Source organism: Geospiza fortis, unplaced genomic scaffold (genome assembly GCF_000277835.1).
Source record: "Geospiza fortis unplaced genomic scaffold, GeoFor_1.0 scaffold101, whole genome shotgun sequence".
Lineage (NCBI taxonomy): Eukaryota > Metazoa > Chordata > Aves > Passeriformes > Thraupidae > Geospiza > Geospiza fortis.
In genome coordinates this window covers 1,795,642-1,820,709 of record NW_005054388.1, presented here as the reverse complement: position 1 = coordinate 1,820,709, position 25,068 = coordinate 1,795,642, and the positions used below count along the sequence as shown (strand labels likewise).

General features: G+C 46.4%; 1 protein-coding gene across 1 annotated transcript; it reads right to left on the bottom strand.

Annotated features, from left to right (window-relative positions):
• On the bottom strand, positions 1–21,349 carry KLHL6 (kelch like family member 6). Its single transcript, XM_005425520.2, has 7 exons — positions 21,019–21,349; positions 16,189–16,354; positions 10,473–10,922; positions 8,132–8,369; positions 4,578–4,780; positions 3,302–3,515; positions 1–974 (listed from the first exon to the last, which is right to left on the bottom strand). The coding sequence occupies exons 1-7, from the start codon at positions 21,276–21,278 to the stop codon at positions 673–675; spliced, it is 1,833 nt and encodes a 610-aa protein (XP_005425577.1). The 5' UTR covers positions 21,279–21,349; the 3' UTR covers positions 1–672.
• Positions 21,350–25,068: the final 3,719 nt, after the last annotated feature.

The following is a 25,068-nucleotide window of genomic DNA, read 5'->3' as shown; positions in this document are numbered from 1 at the left end:
TTCGGTTTGGCCTGCTTTATTTAGAAAACAGCCGCAGTGAATATTCCGTGGAAACAAATTAGCGTTCATTTAAATTTGCAGCCTATGCAGTCTCTTTCTTGGGAATGACAGCAAGGTTTGCAAACTGAGATGGATCTGTTTTGGGCATGCAGAACTGAAAAACCAGCAAAGTATCTTCAAACAAACAAACAAACAAACTGGTTCAAACTTAATCTAATGTGCCAAACACTGGGAGAAAAAAAGCACAGCTTTGGAAGACACAACGTTATGACCTACCAAAGTTACAAATATTTAATTCCAAAAGCAACTTCTCTTTTTTCACTAGTAGGTATTGCAAATCCAACTTAACACAATAAATAGTTGACCAAACTCTGGGACCAGACTGAGCCAGTTCAAGCACATTCCAGGGTAGATATAGCTGAGAAGTAAATTTCCCACCTACATTTCTTTGCCTGATTCGAGGTATTGTGTTGGCAGGAGTAAACTACAGCTGGTCCCTTTGTTTTTCTGTGGAGGGAAGGAATTAAGATAACTTAAGGATCTAATGTACAAACACAAGGACTGAGCATATATACAGATACCCCCGAGGAGCTGTGGTGCTGCTCCCATCCATTGCTCCCCAGCTCAAACCCGTCCTCACTGCAGTCTGTGCCAGGACAGAGCTCCTGCGGGTCAGACAGAAACTGCCCCGGGCACGATCTTACGGATGGGCGTGTAGGACTTCCTGAGGGTAACGCTGCCGTGGTGAGACACCCCCCGGGGCAGGACACACTCTTCTGTCAGCTTCTGAGTTTCAGGGTCCCAGCAGAGCACTGTTGCAATGACTTCGTTCTTTTCATCTCGGCCGCCGGTGATGAACAGCTTGTTGTTGCAAGGAGAGATGCCACAGCTGGCTCTCTCGTGGGTGAACTGAGTCACCAGGCACCACGTGTCCTCCCGGGGGCTGTAGGAGTACAGAGCCTTCATTGCTCCACCTGGGAAGGAAATGGACATGGGTTTGCACTGGCCATTCCTGTAAGGGATTTCAATTCAACCATCCACTTCAACATGACTGTTCCTGAGATTTATAAGAACGGTTTGTGCCCCAAAGCCAAGAAAAAACAAGTTCACAGGATACTTTACTGTTTTGAAAGCCTGATCTGCAGAAGGCTACTTATTGTTCATAAGGCTGTGGAATTTAGGGCCAGAACAAACTGCTGTGATCCTTCAGTGTGACCACAGTGCACCTAGCAACAGATCTTCCTCATACCTGCTGCTCCAGCTAAGGACACGGATTCAGAAAAATGCTATTTTGTTTAAAAGTACTTAGATCATGGAGGACCAGCTATGGTAAACCATCACTGCTAGAAATGGGCACAGGATTTTTCCACTCATTCCTCTGTCCATCAGTCCTCCTTCTTCCTGGAACTGGCTGCTTTCAAAAACCCTTTCTTGTTTAGAGTTTGTCAGACTGAATCAATAATCTTTCTATGGGTTTATTAAACAGAGAGTGACCTTCAGTTTCTCTGTGTTTCCCAAAACTGAAGTTATTAATGATTCTTAGTAAAGGTTCTTAGTGCACCTTTGCAATCTTGCAGTGTCCTTTTCTCTTGAAAAAAATGGTCAATACCTCAATTCTCATGAAAGGCTATGAAAATATATTCCCTCCCGAGATTACCAGCAGCTAAATGGTTCTTATTCTGAAATTTGCAGGCACTGAATGGGTCTTCTGTACTAGCTGTACAGAATCACAGAATTGTTAGGGTTGGAAGAGACCTCTGGAGATTATCCAGTCCAACCCCTCTGCCAAGGCAGGGTCACCTGGAGGAGGTTACACTGGAATGCATCCAGGTGGGTTTGGAATGTCTCCAGAGAGGGAGACTCCACATCCTCACTGGGCAGCTGTTCCAGTGCTCTGCAACCCTCAACATAAAGAAGTCTTTCCTCAGGCTGAGGTGGAACTTCTTATGTTGTAGTTATGGTCATTGTTCCTTGTCCTGTCCCTGGCCACCTCTGAAAAGAGTCTGGCACTGTTCTTCTGGATAGGGAAACCTTGAAGCCATGGTCTTATTGATGAGGGCAGCAATGGCTGGCATCCTCCCTGCTGGCAAAGTGAGCGTTTATCTGTGGTACTTATAACAGATGCTGAGTTTGACAATACTAGTGCAGTACCTGAGGGGTGATCAAGTCATTCAGAGGTGACTTAATTGGAACTGAAAACAGACATTGCTAGTTGTGGTGATTCACCTGGCAGTTGGTAATTCATCAGTCTGGGTCATTTGATTGCTTTGGATGCAGTTACCAAATGCTCTTTTATCTTTTAAACTTCAGATGGGGCTGTTTTCTATCCAGTTGGAGTAGATTTGTTTCTCAGATAGATAAACAAGAGATTTACTAGTGGATGTTGCTGTCTGAAAGATGCTGAATGAATGTGACTGGAGTAACATGTCCATTTTATCAGGAGTTATATCAGCTAGCCCATAAGCCATGTGCCTTTCTCTGTCATCCTGTACAAACAGGGTGAGGTCAGCTCCAGTGCTGAGGACAAGCATGAGGCATTTTTGTACACAAAAGGGGTGTGTATGTGTGTATATGTGCATACACATGCAAATAATAAATCTCCCTCCAGAGCACCATTAATTATTTGGTGAATACTTCAGCTCTGTGCCAGCTCTCAGCACCATATTGATTACATTGAAATTCCCTGCAACAAGGCTGAGAGAGGGAGGGGAAACTTTTCAGAGCTCCTGTTTTGGAAACAAATGTTCTTCTTTTCTTTTAGTTTTCCCAGTACCACCTGGAAATGTGTGCAGGCTTTCTCCTCCCCCCATAGTTCAACTCAATCATCAAACTCTTGTTCTTCCATTTTTTCTTCCAGTTCTGGTGATTGACTGAATTAACCCCAAGTGCAATCTAGTGAAGAGCTCTGGGTCTTTGGGTCTCAGTGGCTCTGCTCCTCTGACCTGCTCCTAGTACTTTTATCCCTGCATAAATCCTGTATGCAGTGGGTTGTGTAATGCCCCTGGAGAGGAGAGAGGACATGATGCAGCCATGAGATCATGCCCTTGCCACTATGAACACATCTTTGGCTGGCTTTAAGCTGTCTCTGGGCTACCTCCAGCTTTCCAAGATAGCTGCCATGCTAACAGGGATTTTGACTTGGTGACCTTTGCCTACTGTTTGTGAACAGCCTGGATTCCCACTCCTTACTAATCTCACCAGGAAGAGCCATCTGATTACACTCTGTGTGGGTGAAACTCACAGAAGCACAGGACCAAGCCCTGCTGGGTGCAGCCAAGGAGAGCCATGGTGCTGCACTTACCCACCACATAGATGTGGTCCCTGAAGCTGGCAGCGTTGATGCACTTGGCCTCCACGGGCATGGCAGCCCTGAGGCTCCAGGCGTTGGTGGCCGGGTCGTAGCACTGCGTCTTGTCCGTGGCCAGCTTCCCGTTGGGGCCCCCCCCAATCACGTACAGCTTCTTCTGGTAGCTGGCTGCTGCAAAGGAGCTCACATTGACCATCAGGGGAGCAGCCTGGGCACCAAAGAGAATCATTAGTAACCATGGGAAGCAGTCAGACTGATGCCCATGGGGAGCATTGGTTTTTTAACAGCTGAACTGAAAAAAAAATCTCTCATGAAACAGAGCCAACAGACTGTATTGCTAATCCCATTCCTTCCAAACTTCAGGAACTTCAAGAGATCAATGTAGTTTAAGTTTCTAGCATGGGAGGGGAGCCTGCAGAATTTTAAGTCAGGCATCCCTTTTTAAGCAGGGTTCAGAAGATGATGTTTCTAAGGTTAAGGGAAAAGAATGTTTCAGCTTTTTCTTAAGACTGCAAAAACCCTTAATAAAAATATGCTATGTTTAAATGCTGAAATTAAAATTACTTTATCAATAATTCAAAAGCTAAGAAATATCAGAAATGCCAAAAATCTCCTTTACATGCTTCCATGCATTACAAAAAAGCACAAGAAATTTGTTTGTACTGATCTTGCTACTTGCAGCTGTGATTGTTAGAGTCATCCACATTGCTTTGTATAATCCAGAGACAATGGGTTGTATCTGCTGTTATGATGCCTAATCTCATTACTGTCATGGATTAATTAGTTGCCTAATTCTCTCCTCTCATTATTTGAACTACAGTGGGTAGAACTGGGAGGGGGGGAGTGGGTTTAATCTTGTTTACCTTCCAACCTGTACTTTCACTTTAATGTATAACCCATACTATATATAAGGCACAGCTTGACAGACACATTTTGTATACATATAAAATGTGTCAGAGCAGTAGTTTTCAGCCTGTGCTCTGGCTCATGCATACTATATTCTTACTCCTTGATTTATGGACTATAGCCTTAAAAGCCAACTAAAAAATTGAAAGTTAGGCATTAGATGTCTCACAGGAAATGATTGGCTGACAATCTGAGGACTTTTACCTTCTAAAGGATATGCATTTCTATAGAAAAAAAATAGGGTTTTTAAAGACCAGAAATACTTAAAAGAATGATACAAGATCATTTTGATGAATCCAAGCCCTAAGACTTTCTGAATAAAATATTCCAAATAATTAAAATGTTATGTGATGCAGCCTCTTACCTCTGACCAGCAGTTATGAAAGGGATCATATGCTTCCATGCTGTTGATTCTCTGCATGCCATCAAAGCCCCCAATGACATACACTTTGCCACCCAACACTGCCATTTTATGTCTCCAGCGCCCAATGTTGAGATACTCAATTTGTATCCATTTGTTGATGGAAGCATTGTATTTCCAGACATCATGCTTTGTTTCTTTGCCACCTGTAGTGTACATGACATGTGTAAATATGATAGCACAGCTTGTATTTACTTCAAAACTCCAGTAGGCTTAAAATTGTGTTCTCTCACAATGGAAAGTAAATCCTTATTACTGATTGTTAACTGGTCCCGTTACAGTAGAAGAAAATTTCTGCATTTAGAAATTTATAAGTTTAATTAATAAGTTATAAGAATTTATAAGTTTACTTAATAGTGAAGGAAACTGAACAATTTCTATAGCCAAATATTCAGTGAAGATAAATCACTGTTCCTCACTTTACCACACCACAACCACTTTCATTTCAATACTGAGTGCACAACCAACCACATAGCAAGGTGACACGCAGGAGATTTTTGTGAACACCCGGGCTTAGCTGAACTGCTGCAAAGGGACAAACAAAGGTGATTTAAGTAAGATAGCGCAGGATGCTGCAGCTGGTAGTGCCAAATCCCTTGAAGACAGGCGTGCACTGGAAAACTGCCAGGCTGTGCAGGGCAAATCCAGCCAGCCCTGTGGTTTGCATCATAAAGCAAAAGACCTGACTGAACTCCTACCAACAATAGTCCTGCAGGACTTGGAAGTTTTACTATTCAACCCTGGGACCATATGGCTGGGATCTCATTTTTGTGCCTCTCCTTCTGGTCTCTTTCTCTACAGACTTGGGTAAACTTCATATTTATAGCTTGAAGACCAAAACTAGACCCTGCAAACTCATTCTAGAGCTGACCTGCAAGTGGATCTTTGCTTGTGCTAAAGCAGAGAGCAGTGTTTCAAACAGGAGCTGATGTTGCCCTGCAGCTTCTGGTATAACTGTAATACAAACAGATCTAGTTAAGCCTGAAACCACATTTACAGACTGAGTAGCTTATTCCATCATCTGCAACCTGATTAAACATTTGCTTCACTGGTGGATATACTGAAAAGAGAATTCATATTCCATTGAGAAAATGTCTGCCTTCATTGGTATTCTGTAGAGCAGACAGATCACTGCAAACTGATGGAGCCTATCTCTGGGCCAAACAGCAGATTGAATGGGAGATAATTAGCATGCTAGAAAGAGTCGTTTGTAATGCTTTTGTCCCAGTATTTTTCACATGTATGTGGTGAATTTTATTTGCACTCAAATAGCTGAAGTGGCCAAAGGGCCTGAATGCAGCATTCACGGCTACAATGGGGCTGAGAGACTGCAGGTGTTCCCTTTACTTCCCCTTGAAATTTCCCTTTTACTTGAACTTGTGCTTTCCTCCCCAGGCTGAAACTCATGTAGTAACTTCAGCTGGACCAGTGGGTGAATTTGCTGAACATCAGGGGACAGGGAGAGATTTTTGGAGGTTTATTTTGTTTCTGTTTTTCCTCTGGACAACAATTCTTTCTAACTTGAAGAGAAATTGTACCTAAATTAGTAAAAGCATCAGAATGGTGAATGATAATTCATGTCATTTTTAGTTATGCTGCAAATGTAGTGTTACAGGCCATCCAGTCAAAGCATTGAGACTGTTTTGGGGAAATCATGATCTAACAGTAGTCATAATCTTGTGTAAAGGAATTTCCTATTTTTGAGATGCTAAAGGAGCAGGGAAGACTCCAGACTGTACCAAGATATGGAGGGAAATGAGCACATGGAAGGGGAGATGAAGTTAGGAAAAATGAAAGTCAAGTTAGAGTAGAAGCAAATTAGAGCAGCTAAAGAAAGAAAACAAAAGTAGAAGGACATGCAGGAGGAAGTGGCTGTTTAATCAGGATTGAGACACTAATAATTGGTTTAGCTGAGAAAAACGTGCTAATGGCTTTGGTCCACTCAGCCTTTTATTTGTGTGCAAAGGGCAAAAAGGTGAAAGGCAATGAGGGAATGGAGAGAGGGACTCAGAGATATGAAAGTGGGCAGAGAAGGAAGAAAAAGAAGCTGTGAGAATGGAAGCAAAGGGAAAGCCAGCTTAGACTCACCACAGCAGGGAATGTGTTAGCCTGGCCTGGAGGTAGCCTGGATAGAACATAAAATAAAAGTGGAGAAGAGACATTGGAAAAGATGTCAGGAATAAAAGAATGCAATAAGCCTTGAAAAGGAGAGAAGAGTTACAAATTGAAGGCAAATGGAAAAAAGACCTCTCAACTCAAGGGTGTGCAGGTGAGGGGAATATTCCCTAGTTGGAATGTTTGACTTATGTTTCTCTGTACAGCTACCTTTTAAAAGAGGGGCTAATGCCAGAAACTCTCTACGGTGAACTGAAAGGAAAAACCTTCTTTATTTGTAGTTACGGAAACAGTAATTCATTTCTTATTCCAGGATAAAGCTTTAATAAATGTTAAATTGGAATGAAGTATCAAAAATATGTGGATTCCCAAAAGAAAGAATGCAATGGAAGATACTTGAATAAAGGCAACTGACCACTATTCACACTTAAGCAAAGCATTCACACTTTGGCCTACTCTCCTCCTTTCTACTCTTCTGTTTCAATGGAGTATAGAATCTGGTGGGCAGTTTTGCAGGAAGGAAGTATTCTACCTATGAATGCCCTGCTCTGTATCATGGCATGTAATGCCACAGTGATGAAAATCTTCCTGTCACTTTTCCTCTGGAAGCAGAACAAGATCATCCAACTTATTTTTTGACAGGCCATCAAAAGCAGCTGTCAAACTGGCTAACAAGCTGGATTTTAACATATTGATTGTCAGAGTAAAATCTCTGTAGCTCTGGGATCAAGCCCCTGTGTGGAGCTCAACTGTATTTGTGTGGGAAGTTAAATACATCTCCTGAAGCTCTTGGGATGATGATCAGCACATGAGTTGTCCAGACCCACCCTGAGTGTCTGGAACATGGGATTTCATCTGGCTTTGACAGTTTATACTGCCAAGTTAATAACTGTGGGTGGGCAGGTCTGGAGTCCTCTGTGATGGCAGCTTTCAGGGGGCAGCCAAACATCAGTGACAGTTCCCTGCAGGTTCTTGACTGACTTTTGCAGAATGACTCAGATTCTGGCAGGATTTTGCTAATGCATGTGGAGCTTCAAATGAACTTGTCACAAGAAGATGCTGAAGCAATTTGTCATTTCATGTTTGGTAAACTGTTCCCAAGAACCTTCCTGTGACCTTGTCACTGTTTAGGGTGCTGCCCAAGTGTAGCTATGCATATAGATCAATATTGTTTGAAAAAGAATCCTGTGCTCAAATCAGAGCTAGGCAGTGTCCTTACACATCCAGTGCTCTCTGGAGCACGTCCAAAGCCAAAACACTAAAATACCTGCAGTGCTTAATTTTTCTAAAGCTGCCTCAAGCATGGTCTTGATAAAAGCTGGAAATAATCATGAGAACACTTTGCTCCCCTCTTGCACTCCCATCAATGTCTTGCTCCTTACCTGATATGTAGACTTCATTTTTCAGAGTTATGCATGCAAACTCCACCCATTTTTTATTCTCATTCTCTGGCTCCTGCTCTGTGATTGGTAATTTTGCTACTTCCAGACGGCTTCGCCTCAAAGGATCCAGGCAAGTCACTTCTGCTACAAACTTCTCATCTTTTGTACAGCCCCCTATGATCATAAACACCTCAGACTGGAACTCATGCATCCTGGGCTTGGTCCTTTCTGTAATAATCTAAATGCAAGTGAGACAGAGTGAGTTCACAGGGCACTTACACCTACAATTACAGAAAGGCCAAGTGACTTTTTCTTTGATTACCTGTTTTTCATATCACAGCAGGCTTACATCAACTGAAGCAATTAGCCAATGCTTTCTAAGTTGAAAGCCTGAAAAGCATCCTATAAGCATTCAGCAGAGGTTGCTGTGTCCTTCTTTCAGCAGGGTTTTTCCAGCTCTGAACTTAGTTGCTTTTGCCTGCCTACTAGGATCCTTTCCTTTTAGGAATTACCAGGTTGGCACCAAGAGCTATGCAGGTGAGCAGTAGTGACAAGGCTGGGCACACATCAGGTGCTGAAAAGGACAGGTGTTATTTGGGTTGACAGAGTGAGGGCAGGGTAGGAGGACCCCAAGGTTTGTGTATGCCTTGGGGAGCTCAGAGACAGCAAGGCTGCAGTTAGTGCTGGCAGAAAATAAGTGCTCTCATTATTTGTCCTGAAGAGATATGTTAGTGTCAGAACAATAACAATTCTCAACTGTGGAGGGATTATTTTTATTTGTTTCTTTGTGTATAAGCTCTTACCTCAAGCCAAAATTAGAAGACTTATTTAAAGCCAGCACCAGGCTCTGAAATGTGCTTAGCTCTAATTTAAACTGAGCTTGTTGCCTCAGTTTATTGACCAGGCCTTTGTTTCAGGGACACTGGAGAAGTTCACTAGCCAGGTGGATGCTCACCAGGAGCAAAGAATGCAAGGGGTGCTTGGAGGAATGCTTGCAAACAAGAGCCACAGGTTAAATGCTGTGTCAGGAGGCAACTTGCTTAAAGTTTTACCTCTCTTTCTGCTTTTACCATGTTTCTATAAATCAGTATAATTTATCCATATTAGAAGATATTATCTACACAGACACGAATCTTGCATTTTGACCATGTCCAGAAAATGAATTGGCACATTTTTATAGAACGTGAGTCCCGGAACTTGCTGGCTCCCAGGACTCTGTTTGAACCTGCCTGCCACCACTGCCAGGCGTCAGCCCCGGGGGAGGGCAGCTGGCAGGCAGCCTCCCGCGGCTGTCCCTTTGAAGATGGGTGTAATGCGTGTGCAGCCCGCGGCAACACTCCTTTATCTGTCCGCATGCACCTGACAGCACTGCTCAGTGGGACGAGGCTTGCTCAGGGAGCTCCCTCCGGCCTGGCCGGCACTGCCCCAGCTCACCGAGCAGTGCCTTACACAGTCACCAGCGCAAGGAGCGCTTGGGCTGTCCCCCCTCGCCGTGCCGTGACACAGGTGACACATCCGCCGTGAGTGATGGGCCCACAACGCCCTCCTGCCCTCCTGTGACTCCACTGAGGAGGGACACGTTTCCTCGCACACTCACGAACTTTGCTCCTGTTGTGCAATCTGACCTCTTGGTTGCTGTCCCCTCTGCCCCATATCTTGGCCAAGGAGATGTGACTGATACCCAACTTTCCAAAGGGAATGGAAGAGCCTGAGATCCACCACAGCCTGCACTGAGAAGGCAGGACAGGACTCGACTGGGTGTCAGGATTAATGTGTCTCTTTGGATGCAGGGACCTCTGCAAATGGCAGATGGGCAGCCCTCTCCTCTGCAAAGACACTGTCTTCTTCACAGGAGGGAGAATATTTCCTTTATGAAGCATTTTTCCCATAAGTAACAGGGGAAGATGTTACATATTCACATTTGAAAGAGTCATTACAGATTGTGGCACGGTTTGGCGGGGAAATAATTCCTCTTTTCTTAGGCTTGAGGTAATAGCTGAGAGGGTGAGGTGTCAGGGCTAACACCATTTGCTTTTTTACTAGGGAAGCTACCTGGGCTCTTCATTTAGCAAGAGTGTGTCTGAAGGGTCAAGCTCAGATGTTCATAAAAAGGAAGCTGTGCACTTTGTTTTAAAACAAACAACCCACCAAAATCTTCTGAACTGTCTCAGACAGGAGGATAAATTCTGAGGCCCATTTTGACTTTTTAGTAGCACCAGTTAGTGGAAATTCAGTGTGATTACCTTTTTCTGCCCCATGGCACTGCTCCTTTCAAATCAATTTTTGAGCTGAAGCATGAGACATTTACAAAGAGTGGCTAATACCTTCCTGTTTTACTCACCTCATTGCCTGACAGATGGTACATTCTTGCTTCTTGGAGCAAAGGAAAGACATCTGGACACTGTCTAATGAGTTGATCAGCTTCAACAGTCTCTACAAAATACCAAGGGTCCAAGAGGGGCAGCCGGACGTTCTCCAGCACGTAGGGCAGGAGGGAAAACCTTTCGGACTCCTTGTAACGGACCCAGCTCATGACGGTTTCGAACACCTGCGCCTCCTCCGTGACACAGAGCTCGTCGCTCTTCAGCGTGCTGCACAGGATGTCTGCCGGCAGCTCCAGGAACTCCTCGTAGTTCAGGACCTGGGTGAAGTTCTGGATAATGTAGTTCTGTACCTGCTGTTTGAGGCTGTGCAGGGAGTGGGCATCAGCCAGCCTCAGGATGCCAACGCAGTTCTCCGGCTGCAGTGCTTCGGTGAGAAAACTGGCACAAGCATCTACCATGCGCAGGAACTGTGGGCACAAAAAGCTTGTATAAGCACAGAAGGGTTAATGAAAACTGTCACAGGGGAGCTATGGAGCAACCAGCCATGCCCAATACAGCAAAGAGCTGGGGGAGACAAGAATTGGATCATCTGAGCACAGGTATCTCCCAACATCTGCAGTTTGAAATAAGAATTTCTTCCTTCCACTGCTTTTATTCCCTCTGCATCCAATTGCTCCTTTCCCCTCTTGCAGGATGCAGAAGACCTGTGACAGTCATGAATTTTATTTGTTTCACAAAAGGGTTTCCTACTATTCCCTTTTCCTCCATGAGATCTCCAAGCACTGGCAATCGTGGAGTTACAAAGCACAAATAAGGACCCCAGGCATCCAATTTGCTTCCCCTGTTTTATTTTGCATGTCAGTTCAGACCAACTAGAACAGTCTGGTTTTAGAGTGAAGGCACTGGCAATCCTGGAGTTACAAAGCACAGATAAAGACCCCAGGCATCCAGTTTGCTTCCCCTGCTTCATCTTGCATGTCAGCTCAGACCAGCTAGAACAGAGCCTGGGTTTAGAGTGAAAGTGACTCCACTGTCTGCATTTATGCTCCCACCATCCAAACTCCAAATGCATCTTGTGAGAGCAGTGGGAAATGAGCACTGAGGTCTGGGAGCTTTGGAGCAGTGTGCTGCCCCAGAAGGAATGGGCAGCAGTCCTAGACTGGGGTGAGTGGCAGGAAGAGATTGACCATCAGCAATTCTTTTGAGATTCCTAACAGGCAGGACTTTCTGGCAAGAATCTGTTGTGGGGGAGGCCTTCAGAGGGTCTAGTGACCTTTGTCATCACCATTGGCTGAAAAAAAATATTGATATGCATTTTACACTCAGAGTCTCCTTAATCAGAGAACTGGCTGTGTTTGCATTCAATAAGGCATCACAACTACTGTCATAAATTTCCTTGGCAAAATAACCCCACCTGAGGTCCCAAATGCACATATTCTGGGCCACAGGTGCCTGCGGGCTATTCCGAAAAACTGTGATCTGAGCTGGATTGCTGATGATTATTCAGGAACTGAGAACCAGTTTTGGGTAGAACTGATCAGTTACAGTGCTTCATCCTAATGGATTTCCCATCACCTCTGTAATTTCAGGTACAAATACTGCCACTGAACAATGCAATAAAGATGGGTCAGAGCTAATGTTGTGCATTTCCATCTGTGCTTTTTGGGTTGTTTTTCTGTCCAGTGTCAGCAAGCAAACCATTTTAACTCATGTTTTCTCACTGGGGAAGGTTGTGCAATAGTAATTGAGGGGCAAAGAGGAAGCGAAACATTTTTAAACACTGTAGTATGTAGATTTGTTTCAGTAATTAGGGTAGAACCTTCCAGACCCGACGGTGTCGTGTTGACATATTTAGACTGTTTATCAGAGCTGAGCGATTGCAGACGCTGTGTACAGACTGCCTGGTTCCTGTTTTACATTTAGATGTGGTCAAAAGTTTAGAGAAATGCAACTGACCGATGAACGAGGCTATGTGAGGTCTCAGAATGTGTTGCCACCACTGACATTAATTGTAATAAAAATATATCAGTGGCCCACGGTGGCACCGTGGCACAGTTCGGTGGCACCGCGGCACCTGCCACATTCCCCTTGCCTGCTCTCAGGGCTAGCACGAGGCAAGCACTTTGAACTCACCAGGGCATTTCTGTGAGGATCTGAGAGGACTTTGTCACTAGGTAGGCTTCAGACCTGAGGCAGGTTAAGCATCAGCCTTATTAAGCTTACTAAGCATAAGCATTCAAAGTTGTCAGTAATGAGACACAAAAAACCCCAAACCTAGCATTTGCCAAGGTCATTCATCGAGTCATCTGTGAGTCTGGGAATAGACCCCAAAACAACGTTCTCACAGCCTGCAGCAAACCTCTGTAGAGTTCTCTAATTATTTATACATGGCTTGTTAGGAGCAGTACTGAGGAGGTGACAGGGAGGTGCACGTTGCTCTCACGGCCAGCACGCCCCACTCCCTCTCTGCAGGGCTGTTTGTGGCCAGGCAAATGCAGAACTGCGAGGTGTGGGTGTGAGAAACAGCCCTGCTGAGGGCTCCACCAGAGAGGCTGGGCTGCTTGGGAGCGAATCAAGGCAGGACTTTCCCTGGTTCTGCTCCTCATCTCTGTGCTGCACTGACTCCCCACCACTGCCTTCATTTAGACACTAAATTCCCCCCAAAACTCCCCCAAAACTTGCTGGGCATATGTCAGTCAGTCCCAGGAGAGCAGGTGGCTGACTCAAGAGAGCATCAGAAGGAAGACAACCCTGAGCCTCTGCTTCATCTGCTGATTATTCTGGCAGAGCTCTGAATTTTCTGTTTGTCCACTGTGAGTACCCCTCCTAACGCCAATCCAGGCACTTTAAAAGCTCTGTTCCCTGAGAACAGTTTCTTCAATAAGTTAGTCCTTCTCCTAATACCCATTTGAATCCAGGTTCTCACTTGCTAGAGACATCCCATATGCTTACTTGGCCTCCAGTTGGCTTTCACTCTGACTAGTAAAATTTGTTCTCCCCATATGAGTCTGCTTCGATTCAATGGTGGAGTGTAAGCAGTGCCAGCAGCCCTGCCTCCAGCTAGAGCCCCCAGAAAGGGAAGGGAATGGGGATGGAAAGGTCTCTCATTCATGATCCCTCTCTGCATGCAGCACACAGTGGGGCCGGGTCCCGCACCCTGCGGCTGGTGACCCTCGGCTGTGGCTGCAGGGACAGTCCTGTCCCGGCTCAGCGGTGACACCTGTGCCCCGAGGGAGCCCCGGCCGGAGCAGAGCCAGCTGAGGGGCACAGCCCCCCTCAGGGCTGCTCCTGGGGAATGGAGGCGATCTGAGCCCACCAGAGCCAGCTGAGGGGCACGGCACCCCTCAGGGCTGCTCCTGGGGAATGGAGGCGATCTGAGCCCACCAGAGCCAGCTGAGGGGCACAGCCCCCCTCAGGGCTGTTCCTTGGGAAATGGAGGCATTCTGAGCCCCTGTCAGAGCCGGCTGAGGGACACAGCCCCCTGCAGGGCTGCTCACCGGGGAATGGAGGCGATCTGAGCCCACCAGAGCCAGCTGAGGGGCACAGATCCCCTCAGGGCTGCTCCCCGGGGAATGGAGGCGATCTGAGCCCCAGCCAGAGCCAGCTGAGGGGCACAGCCCCCCTCTGGGCTGTTCCTTGGGAAATGGAGGCGATCTGAGCCCCGGCCAGTGCCAGCTGAGGGGCACCGCGCCCTGCAGCGCTCCTCCCTGGGGAATGGAGGGGCACGGACCCTGCCAGAGCCAGCTGAGGGGCACAGCCCCCCTCAGGGCTGTTCCCCGGGGAATGGAGGCGATCTGAGCCCGCCAGCCCTTCTCCCACCGGAGCTGCCCTGAAGGCCTTTGGTAGCAAATGGTGCCCTCCTGTCCATCGTGGCCTGCAGCCGGCACCTGGCTCTGGCCTGCCCAGGGACCTCAGGGTGGCTGTCAGGTATTGGAGCCCTATTTCCCCTAGAATGTAAAGTGGATTAACCCAGGGACGAGGGTGCTTGGGGCCAGTCAGGCCATCAGGCTGCTGGTGCTTCAGCCATGGCCTGAGGGCAGGGCAGCCCTGCTCTGCTCAGAGGGGGCAGCTCGGGGCATCCTCCACTGTTCCCACTGCACCTGGCACTTCCATGGCAGTGGGCACCACAGCCTTTGGTGACAATAGCTTCTTTTCCATCTGCTCAGAAGCCTGCTTCCCTCTCACCATTTCTTTGCTTCCACCACCACAGTTGATGTGATCCCTCACCCAAACCCTGCTGAGGGAATGGGTAATACAGAGGTTCCTGTGGGGGCAGGAGCAGTATAGGCAGGTCTGGAGGTTGTTGCTGAGTTCTGGTGAGGGAAGCAGGGCTCCCTGCCAGGGCCCTGGGAAGCAGCTGGGATCCTGGCCCTTCCCAGAGTGAAAGGACGAGCAGCTCTGCAGGCAGTGTGGGCAGCAGAGGCTGCTGGGCGGGATCCAGGTTGGGCACCAACCTTGCAAGTGCAGTGGCTGGGCAGCCACCAGCCCAGACTGAGGAGGTGACTATTGAACTCGTGTTGCAACTGTGCTTTAGGTGGAAAAAATTTGTCTGGCTCACTTGAGGGTGAGGCTTAGCTGTTCAGCTGTTCCAAGCCCTTCACCTGCTTCCCCCACCGTGGCAGGGACGCCTGCGTTCTCCAAACAGCCCTCCACCTCTTCCTACTGTCCATTTTGACTGCATTTGGTCAAAACTTACTAGAAGGGAGTAAAGAAAGGCATAATTACATAAAACTTTTTCAAAAACAGTTTCTAGAGAAAAGGAGATAATTTACATTGGAATATCTATACTGCAATATTTTACCTGGGAAAAGATCCTGATCCCCACCTGGCTACAGCCTCCTGTCAGGGAGTTGAAGACAGCAATAGGGTACCCCCTGAGGGTATCCCATTTGAGTCCTCCTTTTCAATAGGGTTCCTTTTTAATAGGGTCCTCCTTTTCTCCAAACTGAGCACCTCCAGCTCCCTAAGCAGCTCCTCACAGGACTTGTGTCCTAAAAAGCAGAGTTCCAGAACTGCAGAGCAAAATTTCCATGTAAGATTCAAGAATCTGAATTCCCTCATGAACCACAATGGTCACAGTGTTGGATGTTTCTTGCCTTCCCTAATGAGAGGAATGGACACACACACGCACATTGGCACTTGGCAGGTTATGTTGGTTACGATTTGTTAGCAATTTGCAGCATGGTACCAGACACTGCAATTTGGTAGACCTCACAGGTGATTTACAGGACACGTGAATACCTCGTGGACCGAGGGCTGAGTAACACTGCCCAACTCTGGCCTCCCACAAGTCCCAGGCCATGACTAAAACCCTTTACATCATGAGTTCTACAAAGGAGGATGCTAACTTTGGCTGGCAAGCCTCCATCTCAAGGCAGGGGAGACAAAGAGGCAAAGCAACTTCCTGCCCTGGCCAGCCATGCCAGCTGCTGCCCCTAACCCTTCTGACTGGCCTTCACTGACCTGAAATTTGGGGAGCACTGGCAGCAGGCAGCACATGGGAGCAGCTCTTGGAGGCACAGCCAGGCTCTTTTCCTGTTTGCATGGCACTCAGCACAGCAGAATTCCAGTACATGGCTGCCCATGCCATTTTTTTACCTTAAAGTAAGTAAATATGAAGCAAAATGCTTCCAGAACCCATGAAATCAGAGAAGTTTGCAGTGTGCTAACCAGGGCAAGATGTGGTGTTGCCAGAACAGAGAGACTGGGTCAGTGCATCTGAGTTATCTGTACCTGAAAGAGGCTGGCAGCTTCCAAGACTTTCTGTACATTTTGCTTTGTGATGAGCATCTTGCTGGTGTAAGTGTAGTCCAAGAGTATATTCATGGTTTCTGCATCAACTCCTTTTAGTATGATCTTCTCCTCATATTTCTCTCTTAAATCATTGCAGAACATGGCCCTGGAAAGAAAGGCATTTATCTTTTACTGCATTCCTGTTAGGATGAGGCATTCTGAAAACATTGGGCTATTTAGATTTCAACACAGAATACTCTGATTGCTTCATCTTTTATGCAATTACTCCTGTTGAAAAGAAACAAGAAAATATCTTTTTGTTGCTCTTCTACCTCTGTACTCATGAGTTTGATAAGGCATACACACATGATGGATTCCTCTGTGCTGTCCTCTACAGCAGACCTGGGGCTCCATGGCAGCAAAAGGCATTAATACCAGTGGGGGGCCAGGAGAGAATAGCTTATGGATTTTCTTCTAATTTACAGTCCAGCTTTTCTTCTGCTACATTTTGGGCTTGTAGAGTTGGTACCTCTTGGCTGGAGAAGCAATTGAATTTGCATGAATTGGAACTACTGTTAGGCAGAAAGTGCAGTGATTTCATACATGTAGATAGCAACTCTTCTTTGCTGGATAATACTGCAGCTGAAAGGTGACCACCAGACATCCCTTTGGCACTAGGCAGATATTTCATGTGGGGTATAAATCAGAAATTCTCTAAGGGCTATTTTAAACCATTTTACATTGTGACAGCTGCAAGACAAACACACACATCTTCCTCTGCATATCCAATTCATAGATTTAAGTATTTCTGCCAATGCTTTTTGCTTTTACTTAGGATTTTGATCAGCCCCTTCTTGTTCACTGCATTCAGAGAACGAGATGTCACATCATTTGGAATCTGTCTCAACAGATCAGAATTACATGAGTCCACTTGTAACTGCGTTGGTGAAAAACATGTGCAGATTTAAAGTGTAATTAGAAGCACTCTTTACCCTGCATTCCAAGCCCTTCTTTATTAGTCATACACAATGTTGACAGGACAATGCAACCTGGGAAATGGCTAGAGGTCCCAAGTCTTAGGCCATGCTTTTCTTGTAAAAGAAGGGCCTGAATTAAGCTGTCTGGTTGACACATCTTACTGGAACCAAGACATAAACAGATTTTATTGCAAAGCAGTTAGGCACGATGAATGGCAAATGGATGGAAGATACCAGCTGCTACTTGCTCCAAGAACTACCTGTTCCTTACCTCAGCAGAAATTTTATAGCAAGGTCTTAGTTACCTCAGTGTGCAAAACTGCCTAACTTTTGAGCAGGAAATTTGGGCAGAGAAGTTACTTGTCAGAAAAGTTGTTCAGCCAAAATTCTCATTTTTCCTTTCACTCAGCTCATTAGAGGTTTTTGCTTCGCTGCCCTGCCTCATGGTCCAGCTTCTGGTGCTGCTGAAATCAGAATATTTCAAAGGCACTTAGGCAAACGCTCCTTAACTTCAGTGACAACAAGACCGGGATCCATTTAGCTTTTCTCCCTCTGGCACTGTCAAGTGATATGAGAGGGGATGTGTGGGCAGGTGGCCATCTGAAAGCAGCAGCCCTCAGTTCCCACTTCTCCCTGGGAATGGGTTTCAGCACGGAGGGGAGGCTGGCACAGCAGAGCTGTTTCAGTTGTGCGGGATTGACGGGTGCCGGATGTTTCATCTGAACAAGAACCAGGCCCATGGAGGGTGCAGGTGGTGTCTGCTCTTCTTCCTTTCATCTCTTAAGCTGGTGACTCCAGACTTGTCTTGACCCATCCCTGTCGGGGAGGTGAGAGTCTCACTTCTGTCCCACAGACCGGAGTGTTTGCTGGGGTCAGTCAGAGATACCCAGGGTGACACTTGTGCAAGGCTGCTCAGAACCCAGCCTCAGCATTCTGCTGGTGGCTGTGCACAGGGCTCTGGTCCAAGTGCTTTGGCCTATCTGTCTCCTGATCTTTGTAATTGGTTTAGAGCTGCCATCCACTCCCAATTTCATAGGGTGTGGGTTGATGTAACATGGCTGTGAGCTGCAGAAATCACACCTCTGAAGCACGGTGCTCTCCCACCAGTTCTCTGCTCTAGATTGTGGCAGGGGTGAATCGGGCAGTGCTGCACAGGAGAGCTGACTGCTGTGGCCTTCCTTCTGCTCAAATGGAGTGGTTCTCATTCCCACCCTGTGTGCTGGCAGGGGGAAAACCTGACACCACTCAGGCTGATCAGGCTGAGCTTCTCTCCTAGGGATTAAAATGCTGCCTCTGAATCTTCCTGAACTTACCCTCAGGAGGTTCTAAATCCTTCAGATGTGGTTACTAATTCCATTGCATGTTTCCCTGGTTCTTGTCCCTGTGTAATTCTAAACTGCACCTTTAAACCAACAGGTACTCTAAGAAATGCACATCTGAATTGAGGGCCCAGTGCCAAATTTAGATACCCAAAAATGGGTAATTTTAGAAAAAATTCTAAGTTTTTTCTAATTTAAAATCAGAGAAATGTCAGTAAAATAAATTATGGGTTGCAGTTTTGTGAAGCACTTTTTAAGCACCCTCCCACACTGGAATGCTTGTGCTTGGAATTATGAACCTGACTTCAACCAACCATGCTGGAGCTCGAGGATGCACTGGAAAATAGCTTCAACCTCTCCCAGCCCCATTCTCCCACTACTCTTGGGCAGTGCAGGATTAAAGAACCACTGTTCCACCTTAGTCAGCTGGTATTTCTCTTCTCTGCTTTGCTATCATCACAGAGGTAAATGGAGAGTTAATGTTTTTATGTCTATGGGTGCAGGACATCACAAGGATTAGCCTATCTACTCTGCAGCAGTGCTGAAGAAGGCCTAGAAGGGGTTAGCTTTGTTTCAGTGTGCTCCAGTCAGCTGCTGTGGGTTGCCCACACTGTGGCACCCAGCCCTCAGGAAGGGGTTGTGTAACGGGCAGGGGAGTGAAGCCCATGAGTCACTGGGTCCCTTTGCTTTGCTCCTGTGCATGGCTGTTGGAGGTCCTGTCAGATCGTGGAAAGTACTCACAGGAACAGTGGGATTTAAGAATTCCTTCATTCTCCGGGGCCATGCAGCTTCCAGAGAGTTATGGCAAGATGAATGAAGGCTCCTTGTGAGCAGCAGAACCAGCAAAGCTCAGTTCCCTGCAGACTTGCGTCCTTCTTTCCCTCCTCACAGTAACCTCAGCTTCCCCTTCCTGAGCCCTCCATTGTCCCTCCTTATTCCTCTCACACACTTCAGGGTCCCTCCCAGGGGCTCAGCTCTGTGCTGGCTGTGCCCAGCAGGGCTGTGCAGTGTGGTTGTTTTGGGCACTGTGTGCTGGCTGGCCAGGACACCCTGCCTGTTACCCTGCACTGAGGGTGCCAGCCCAGCATCTCTCCTCTCCTAGCTGCAGATTTCCATCAAACTCATGAGAAATTCAGGTTTGAGATTTCCATCCCGTGCCAAATGTGATTGAAACTAACCCAAAGAGTCATGACAAGAGGCACTGGCAGACAGTGAGATGTAATAAATCTCAGTTCTGTGGGAAGCAGAGCCAAACAGAAGCATCCAGAGGGGCAGACCCTGCACACACGTGCAGTTGCCTTGGGATGGGATGATCTCCAGCCAGATATCCCCTCCTTCCAAGGGACAGGCTGTAGCTCAGGAAAAGCTCAGTGCAAAGCTGGCCAACAGCTGTTCTCATAAAACTATCTTACCTGGTTTTAACTGGGAAGTCCTTCTGATTGCAGCACCTTTACTAATAGTGAAATTGGGGTTTTTTGTCAAAGTATCATTATGATAATTTTGATTTTAATTTGTGCATCTGCTATCCATTATGCACACAATGCTGGTAAGAAATATTTGGACATCTCTGCTTTTAGCTGTATATTTTCTTATATGCAATAAATGTAGTCTCTCTGTGGAAATAATACCTGTCTCCAAATAGTCACAGACACAATCTCTATTCTAGATTAGAAAAGCAGAACTGTTCTGGCACTACCAGCGAAGCTTACCAAACTCCATTAAAATTAGCTTTCTGCTCATGTCACAAGTGGCCACAGGTCCTTTTTTCTCGTGTTTCCTCTGTAGCTGTTCAGTCATCTGACCACTTTAGCAGTAAAAAAAAAGAAAGAAAAAAATCCCAGCCATGCAAATGTGATGATCTAAATGATATTGTCTAAATGATAATGGAAAATCTGTGCTAAAACTGATACCAAGTTCCTCTGTGTGTTTAAAATTTGTTCTTGTTGGCCAGTAGTCTCAGATAGAATATCTATTGTATTGAAAGAATGAAAAATTCAAGCAGACCAGGAGACAGTGAAGTGGCAAAATTGCTTTCAAGGAGATATTTCCCATTACAACTGATTTCCAGATGGAAAATTCCTTCTCTGTCCTCCTCAACAATTTAATGCAATATATATTTTTACCCCAGAATGGTAACAGGAAAAAGTAGCAAGTTCCAGAAACACACTCCTGTTTCAATAAAAATACCCTGCTATCTGTATTCCTCTTTGCCCAGGTCCCAGAGGGAGAAGACAAGTGGCTAAAGATACTTGGTTAAAACACCCTTTTCTCATGCACTTGTCTGCCAATATTCTGTCTTTCTTTGCCTACCTCCAGCAGACTTTTTGAGTGCTGGTATCAGAACTCCAGCAAATCTACAACTTGGCACCTGCCTTATTTAAGTCTCCAAGTTTAAAAAAGCTGGAAGACGTAAGGAATTAGAGGCTCACTGCGAGTTTGCAGACTTTAACGCCCAGTTTGCACTCCTTGGAGACCTACAGTTCAAGTCTAAGCAGCAAAATAAGTGTATTGGTTTTGTTTGTTACAAACCTTACCTGAAATAATTGCTTGCTGCAGCAAGGACCACTCGGTGACAGGAGAACTCCCTGCTGTCCACGCACAGGATGACGTCTGTGAGGGAATTTTCAAGGCGAAGGTTCTCAAGGCCATTCTGGAGCACCAGAGAGAGACCTGTATCGTCAAACTTCACCTTCTCACCACTCGACACTTCCACCAGGTCCCCCATTTTCGTCAAACACTCATTGTTCAAAGAGATCTCGGGCTCCTCAGAGCTCTTCTCCAGCGTGTCCCCCATTTTCTGGCCAGCCCCGTCTCATTCTGTTGGTGCTTCGATCTAAAAAGAGCTCCTCAGCTTTGGGCAAATCACACTGCAGAAGTTGGGCGGATTTCCTGTCCAGAGGTCTCTGCTTATCTGTAGCTGTCACACACACATAACAGGAAGCCTTGCACTTTCTCATCCTGTTAACACAAACAAAGGGTGGGTTTTTTCAGCAATTTTCAGGCAGTATCAGCGTGTTTAGAAAGGCCTTAAGATGCCTCTGGATGTGAGATTACAAGTGACAGGGAGAGCCTGCTTACCACCCTCAAGCCAGTGCCTTGCTGTTATCTGCTGGTTGTATTGATAGGTGCAGCACATGCTTATCAAGCACTCCTGGTGGACTGGGCTGCTAAGGGAAAAAGCAAAATATTTTATATTTCTTTTTCCAGGTATGTGGTTATTAATAACTGAGCTGGTTTGGGTTTGGGTTTTTTTTAGTAATATGCTTGCATATTCAGAAAGCCCTCCAAGTGGATGTTTCTGTCCCTCATGACTTGTTAGCTGGCAACCCTTGCACAGCTTTTCTTTAGGGCTAAACAGGCACAACTCTCTCAAGGACATGGACCAGCATCAAAGATCTCACAGCTGACAGTCTTCAGGCTGCTCTGCTGGGCACAGGGATGTGGTGCATGCCCTGCCATCAGCTCTGACTAGCAGTGACAGCTCGGAGAGAGAGCCTGGGAAGCAGTGTACCCACCTCATCCCCACCACCCTCGTTGGTGGGCGTAGCCTGAGGCACAGCTGCATCTGACTTGTCCCCAAGACAGACACGTGGTGGGACCAAGGCTGCACATCTGGCAGTGGGGACACTGCAGGGCAGCTCTGGGGCTGAGCCTGCCGCATGACAGGAGCACCCAGAGCACAGTGCTGAAGGTTTCACTGCCACCTAAGGATGGACCAGATCTACTTGGACATCACTGAGATGAGAACCTGATCCAAGATGAATTAATGAACAACACAGCCTACTGAGAGTAACAGGGCAAATCCCTGGCTTGCTTAGGAAACTCTCACACTGGGCAGTAGAAAAGCACACCTCTATCTCCCCCGGAGAGGAATGTAGGACCAGTCCTCACCTTGGTAGCTTGAGTGCTAACCAACCTTGTCTTTGTGATAATTACTTCTAGGAATCCTTGTTTGGCCAATCCACAGGTTCTTACTGTGTGTTTGGTTTCCTCTTTTGTCTCCAGCTTGTAAAGCTGAGCTCACAGTATTATGGGAAACTTGGCTTCCGCTCCTTCCAGAAGGAGGTGAAAGCGGGTCTGAGAGAGTCAGATTGGAAGATGAAGAGGAAGGAAAGCAAAAAATATCCTGCCTGCTTTCCTCTACCCCCTTGTAATGGGCTTTTCTTCATTTTGTATAGTCTGTGCAGCCCTTGGGCTTTTTCCTTTCCCAGCTGATTTAAATGTACTCCTGCTGCCTTTTGTGCTGAATTTTGCTAATGAATGCTTCCTTTTCTAAAGCCAGTTCCTTCTTTCCCAAATACTCCTATAGGAATACAACAAGGAAATTAAGGAATCCCCTCAAAAGTACTAGGTGTGCTTTAAAAATCACAATGCTTTAACCCTATCTTGGGCTAGGTTCTCCTTGTTTATCACCACGACTTCTGACCTTTGGGAATTCATCTTATCAGGCTTTTCTCTGACGGTGAGAGGCTTCACATTGAGCTTATCCGTTAAAGCGAAAGCTGAGATTCCGCAGAGATCACTTGATTCCAGTTGCTGAAGCTTTAAGCAAAGCATTAATAATTGTGAAATTGAAGTAAGTCAGTGTTGGCTGTGAATGCTGGGAACGGAAACCCTGCAGTAACTAGGTCGATGGCTGTGGTATTGTCAGTAACTGTACTGCAGGAAGGACCTCTGCAGCTCAAGGAACTGTTGACTATTAGCGGCAGTGATCATTATCCACAGTCTGTCTCCTTCTGTGCCATTGCTAACCCATGGGGTGTATTTTTAACCCCTAATTTTTTTTTTTCTTGACAAGGACCTCCTCTCCTTTATTCTGTTGCCATGGTGTTGTGGTTTAACCCCAGCCAGCAGCCCAGCCCCAGGCAGCTTTCTCACTCCCCCACCGGTGGGAGCAGGGAGAGAACTGAGAGGACAAAAGATGGAGAACTCATGGGTTGAGATAAAGACAGTTTAATGATGGTTACTTGGGAAGAATGAAAATCTGTGCCCTCTGTGCCCCACACTGGGCTGCCTTGTATTCAGAGACCCCCTTCCTCAGGGGGTCTCTGCAAATGTAATAACTAGTTTCATTCTTTGGACTAGCATGAACACAATGCTGAGGTGAGTGTTGTGTCTTTGCAGGTATAAGGGAACAACAAACCCAGCAACCAGGCAGCTGCTCTCCTGAGGTGCTCTGTGATCCAAGACTGCAGTAACAACGTGTTATTTAATCCTGGGTAAATCCAGGTTGTTACTTCATGGTAGAAGCTTCCAGATACATTCTTCTATTTGGCCTTTAGAGACTTGTTCTGTCTGCACTCTCATACTGTTTCCAGTAAAGAATTACCTGCTAGCTAAATGAACACTGAACTGGTAAGAGCTGAAGGCTTGTCTGTTCATGACTTGTTTGTCTATTGTCTTTACTTTAGGAATACTGAATTGACCTGTGTATACTCTGTATCAGCTTGAGAGAACTGGCTAACTGGCTGGAATTACTGTGTCAATAATGTATATCCCTCACTTGTGCCATAGCAAGTTTACAGAGCTCTGTAACATCACAGGCTGCTGCTGGTACCTATGAATCTCTGCACAGTACATTTGAGCTGAGTTCAGAGGCTGCTTTCCATCCTGCCATGGCTTCCTCACCTCCGTGTCTTCTCTTCCCCCTTGACCATGCTCCCTGTTTAATTGTTGGTCTGTAGCCAACAGCAGCCCATTTTCAACTGTCTGTTCCTGAATCCAGGATCTCATCACTGTGGCATTTCAGCACTGTAAAGTTTGACCTCGACAGATGAATCTGCCTACACTAGCCAGGAGTCCTGGTTCCCATCTCACAAAGTGAAAGATTCAGGCAGTCCCCGGAAAAAGTTGTGGACTTGGGGCCATGACTAAGAGGAGGGATGTAAGAAATCACACCCACCAACAATGGATCAAGAGCAAGGAGCTGAGGCATTCTTTAAACAAAGGCAGAAACATAGGAACCTATTTCTAACAGTTCTTGTTACTTGTTTTACTTCCCACATCCTTGCACTTTAGCTAACAGAGCCCTTAGGGACCAGATGAGTCTGAGAGGAGCCAGCCATGAAACATGAGAGTGCGTGGCTGCCTTAAGGAAGAGGCCAGAAAAGACTGGCAGGAGGTTTTCTGGAGTGAGAAAGAGGATGCTCAGCCATCCTGATATCACAATGGGATCTGGAAACTTCCTACTCTAAGTGCTGAGCAGGTTGCTGAACTTGCAGATGGCAACGAGTTCATATTTCTGACCTGGAGCTCATACAAAGTTGTCCTTGTTGTTTGTCTTCTTCCTCTTATTCCAGACCACGTCCATTTTGCTGCCACAAGTGATACTCCAAGTCTGTGTGGTCTGTGACCCAGTGGCTTCTGTTCCAGGTTATTCCACTTCTTGCACTCCAGACAGCTTTCAAAGCTGAAGCCACCCAACAACACGTTGACAGCTCTGTCTCCAGGCCTCACCACGCTTCCTGAGGGCTGTGGAAGGCCCTTCCTTCATCTGAGAGAGCCTTTTTAAAGGTGCTGGCCTCTAAGAGGGCAAGGACACAACAGCAGAAGAAAGGTCTTGGCAAGGTTTGGACTTCTTCAAG

Coding starts and splice junctions, on each gene's coding strand:
- KLHL6 (XM_005425520.2), bottom strand. CDS start 21,278: ATGGGGGACACGCTGGAGAAGAGCTCTGAGGAGCCCGAGATCTCTTTG. Junction 3,516..4,577: donor TTCATAACTGCTGGTCAGAG/GTAAGAGGCTGC, acceptor TTTGGTGCCCAG/GCTGCTCCCCTGATGGTCAA. Junction 975..3,301: donor GGACCACATCTATGTGGTGG/GTAAGTGCAGCA, acceptor TTTCCTTCCCAG/GTGGAGCAATGAAGGCTCTG.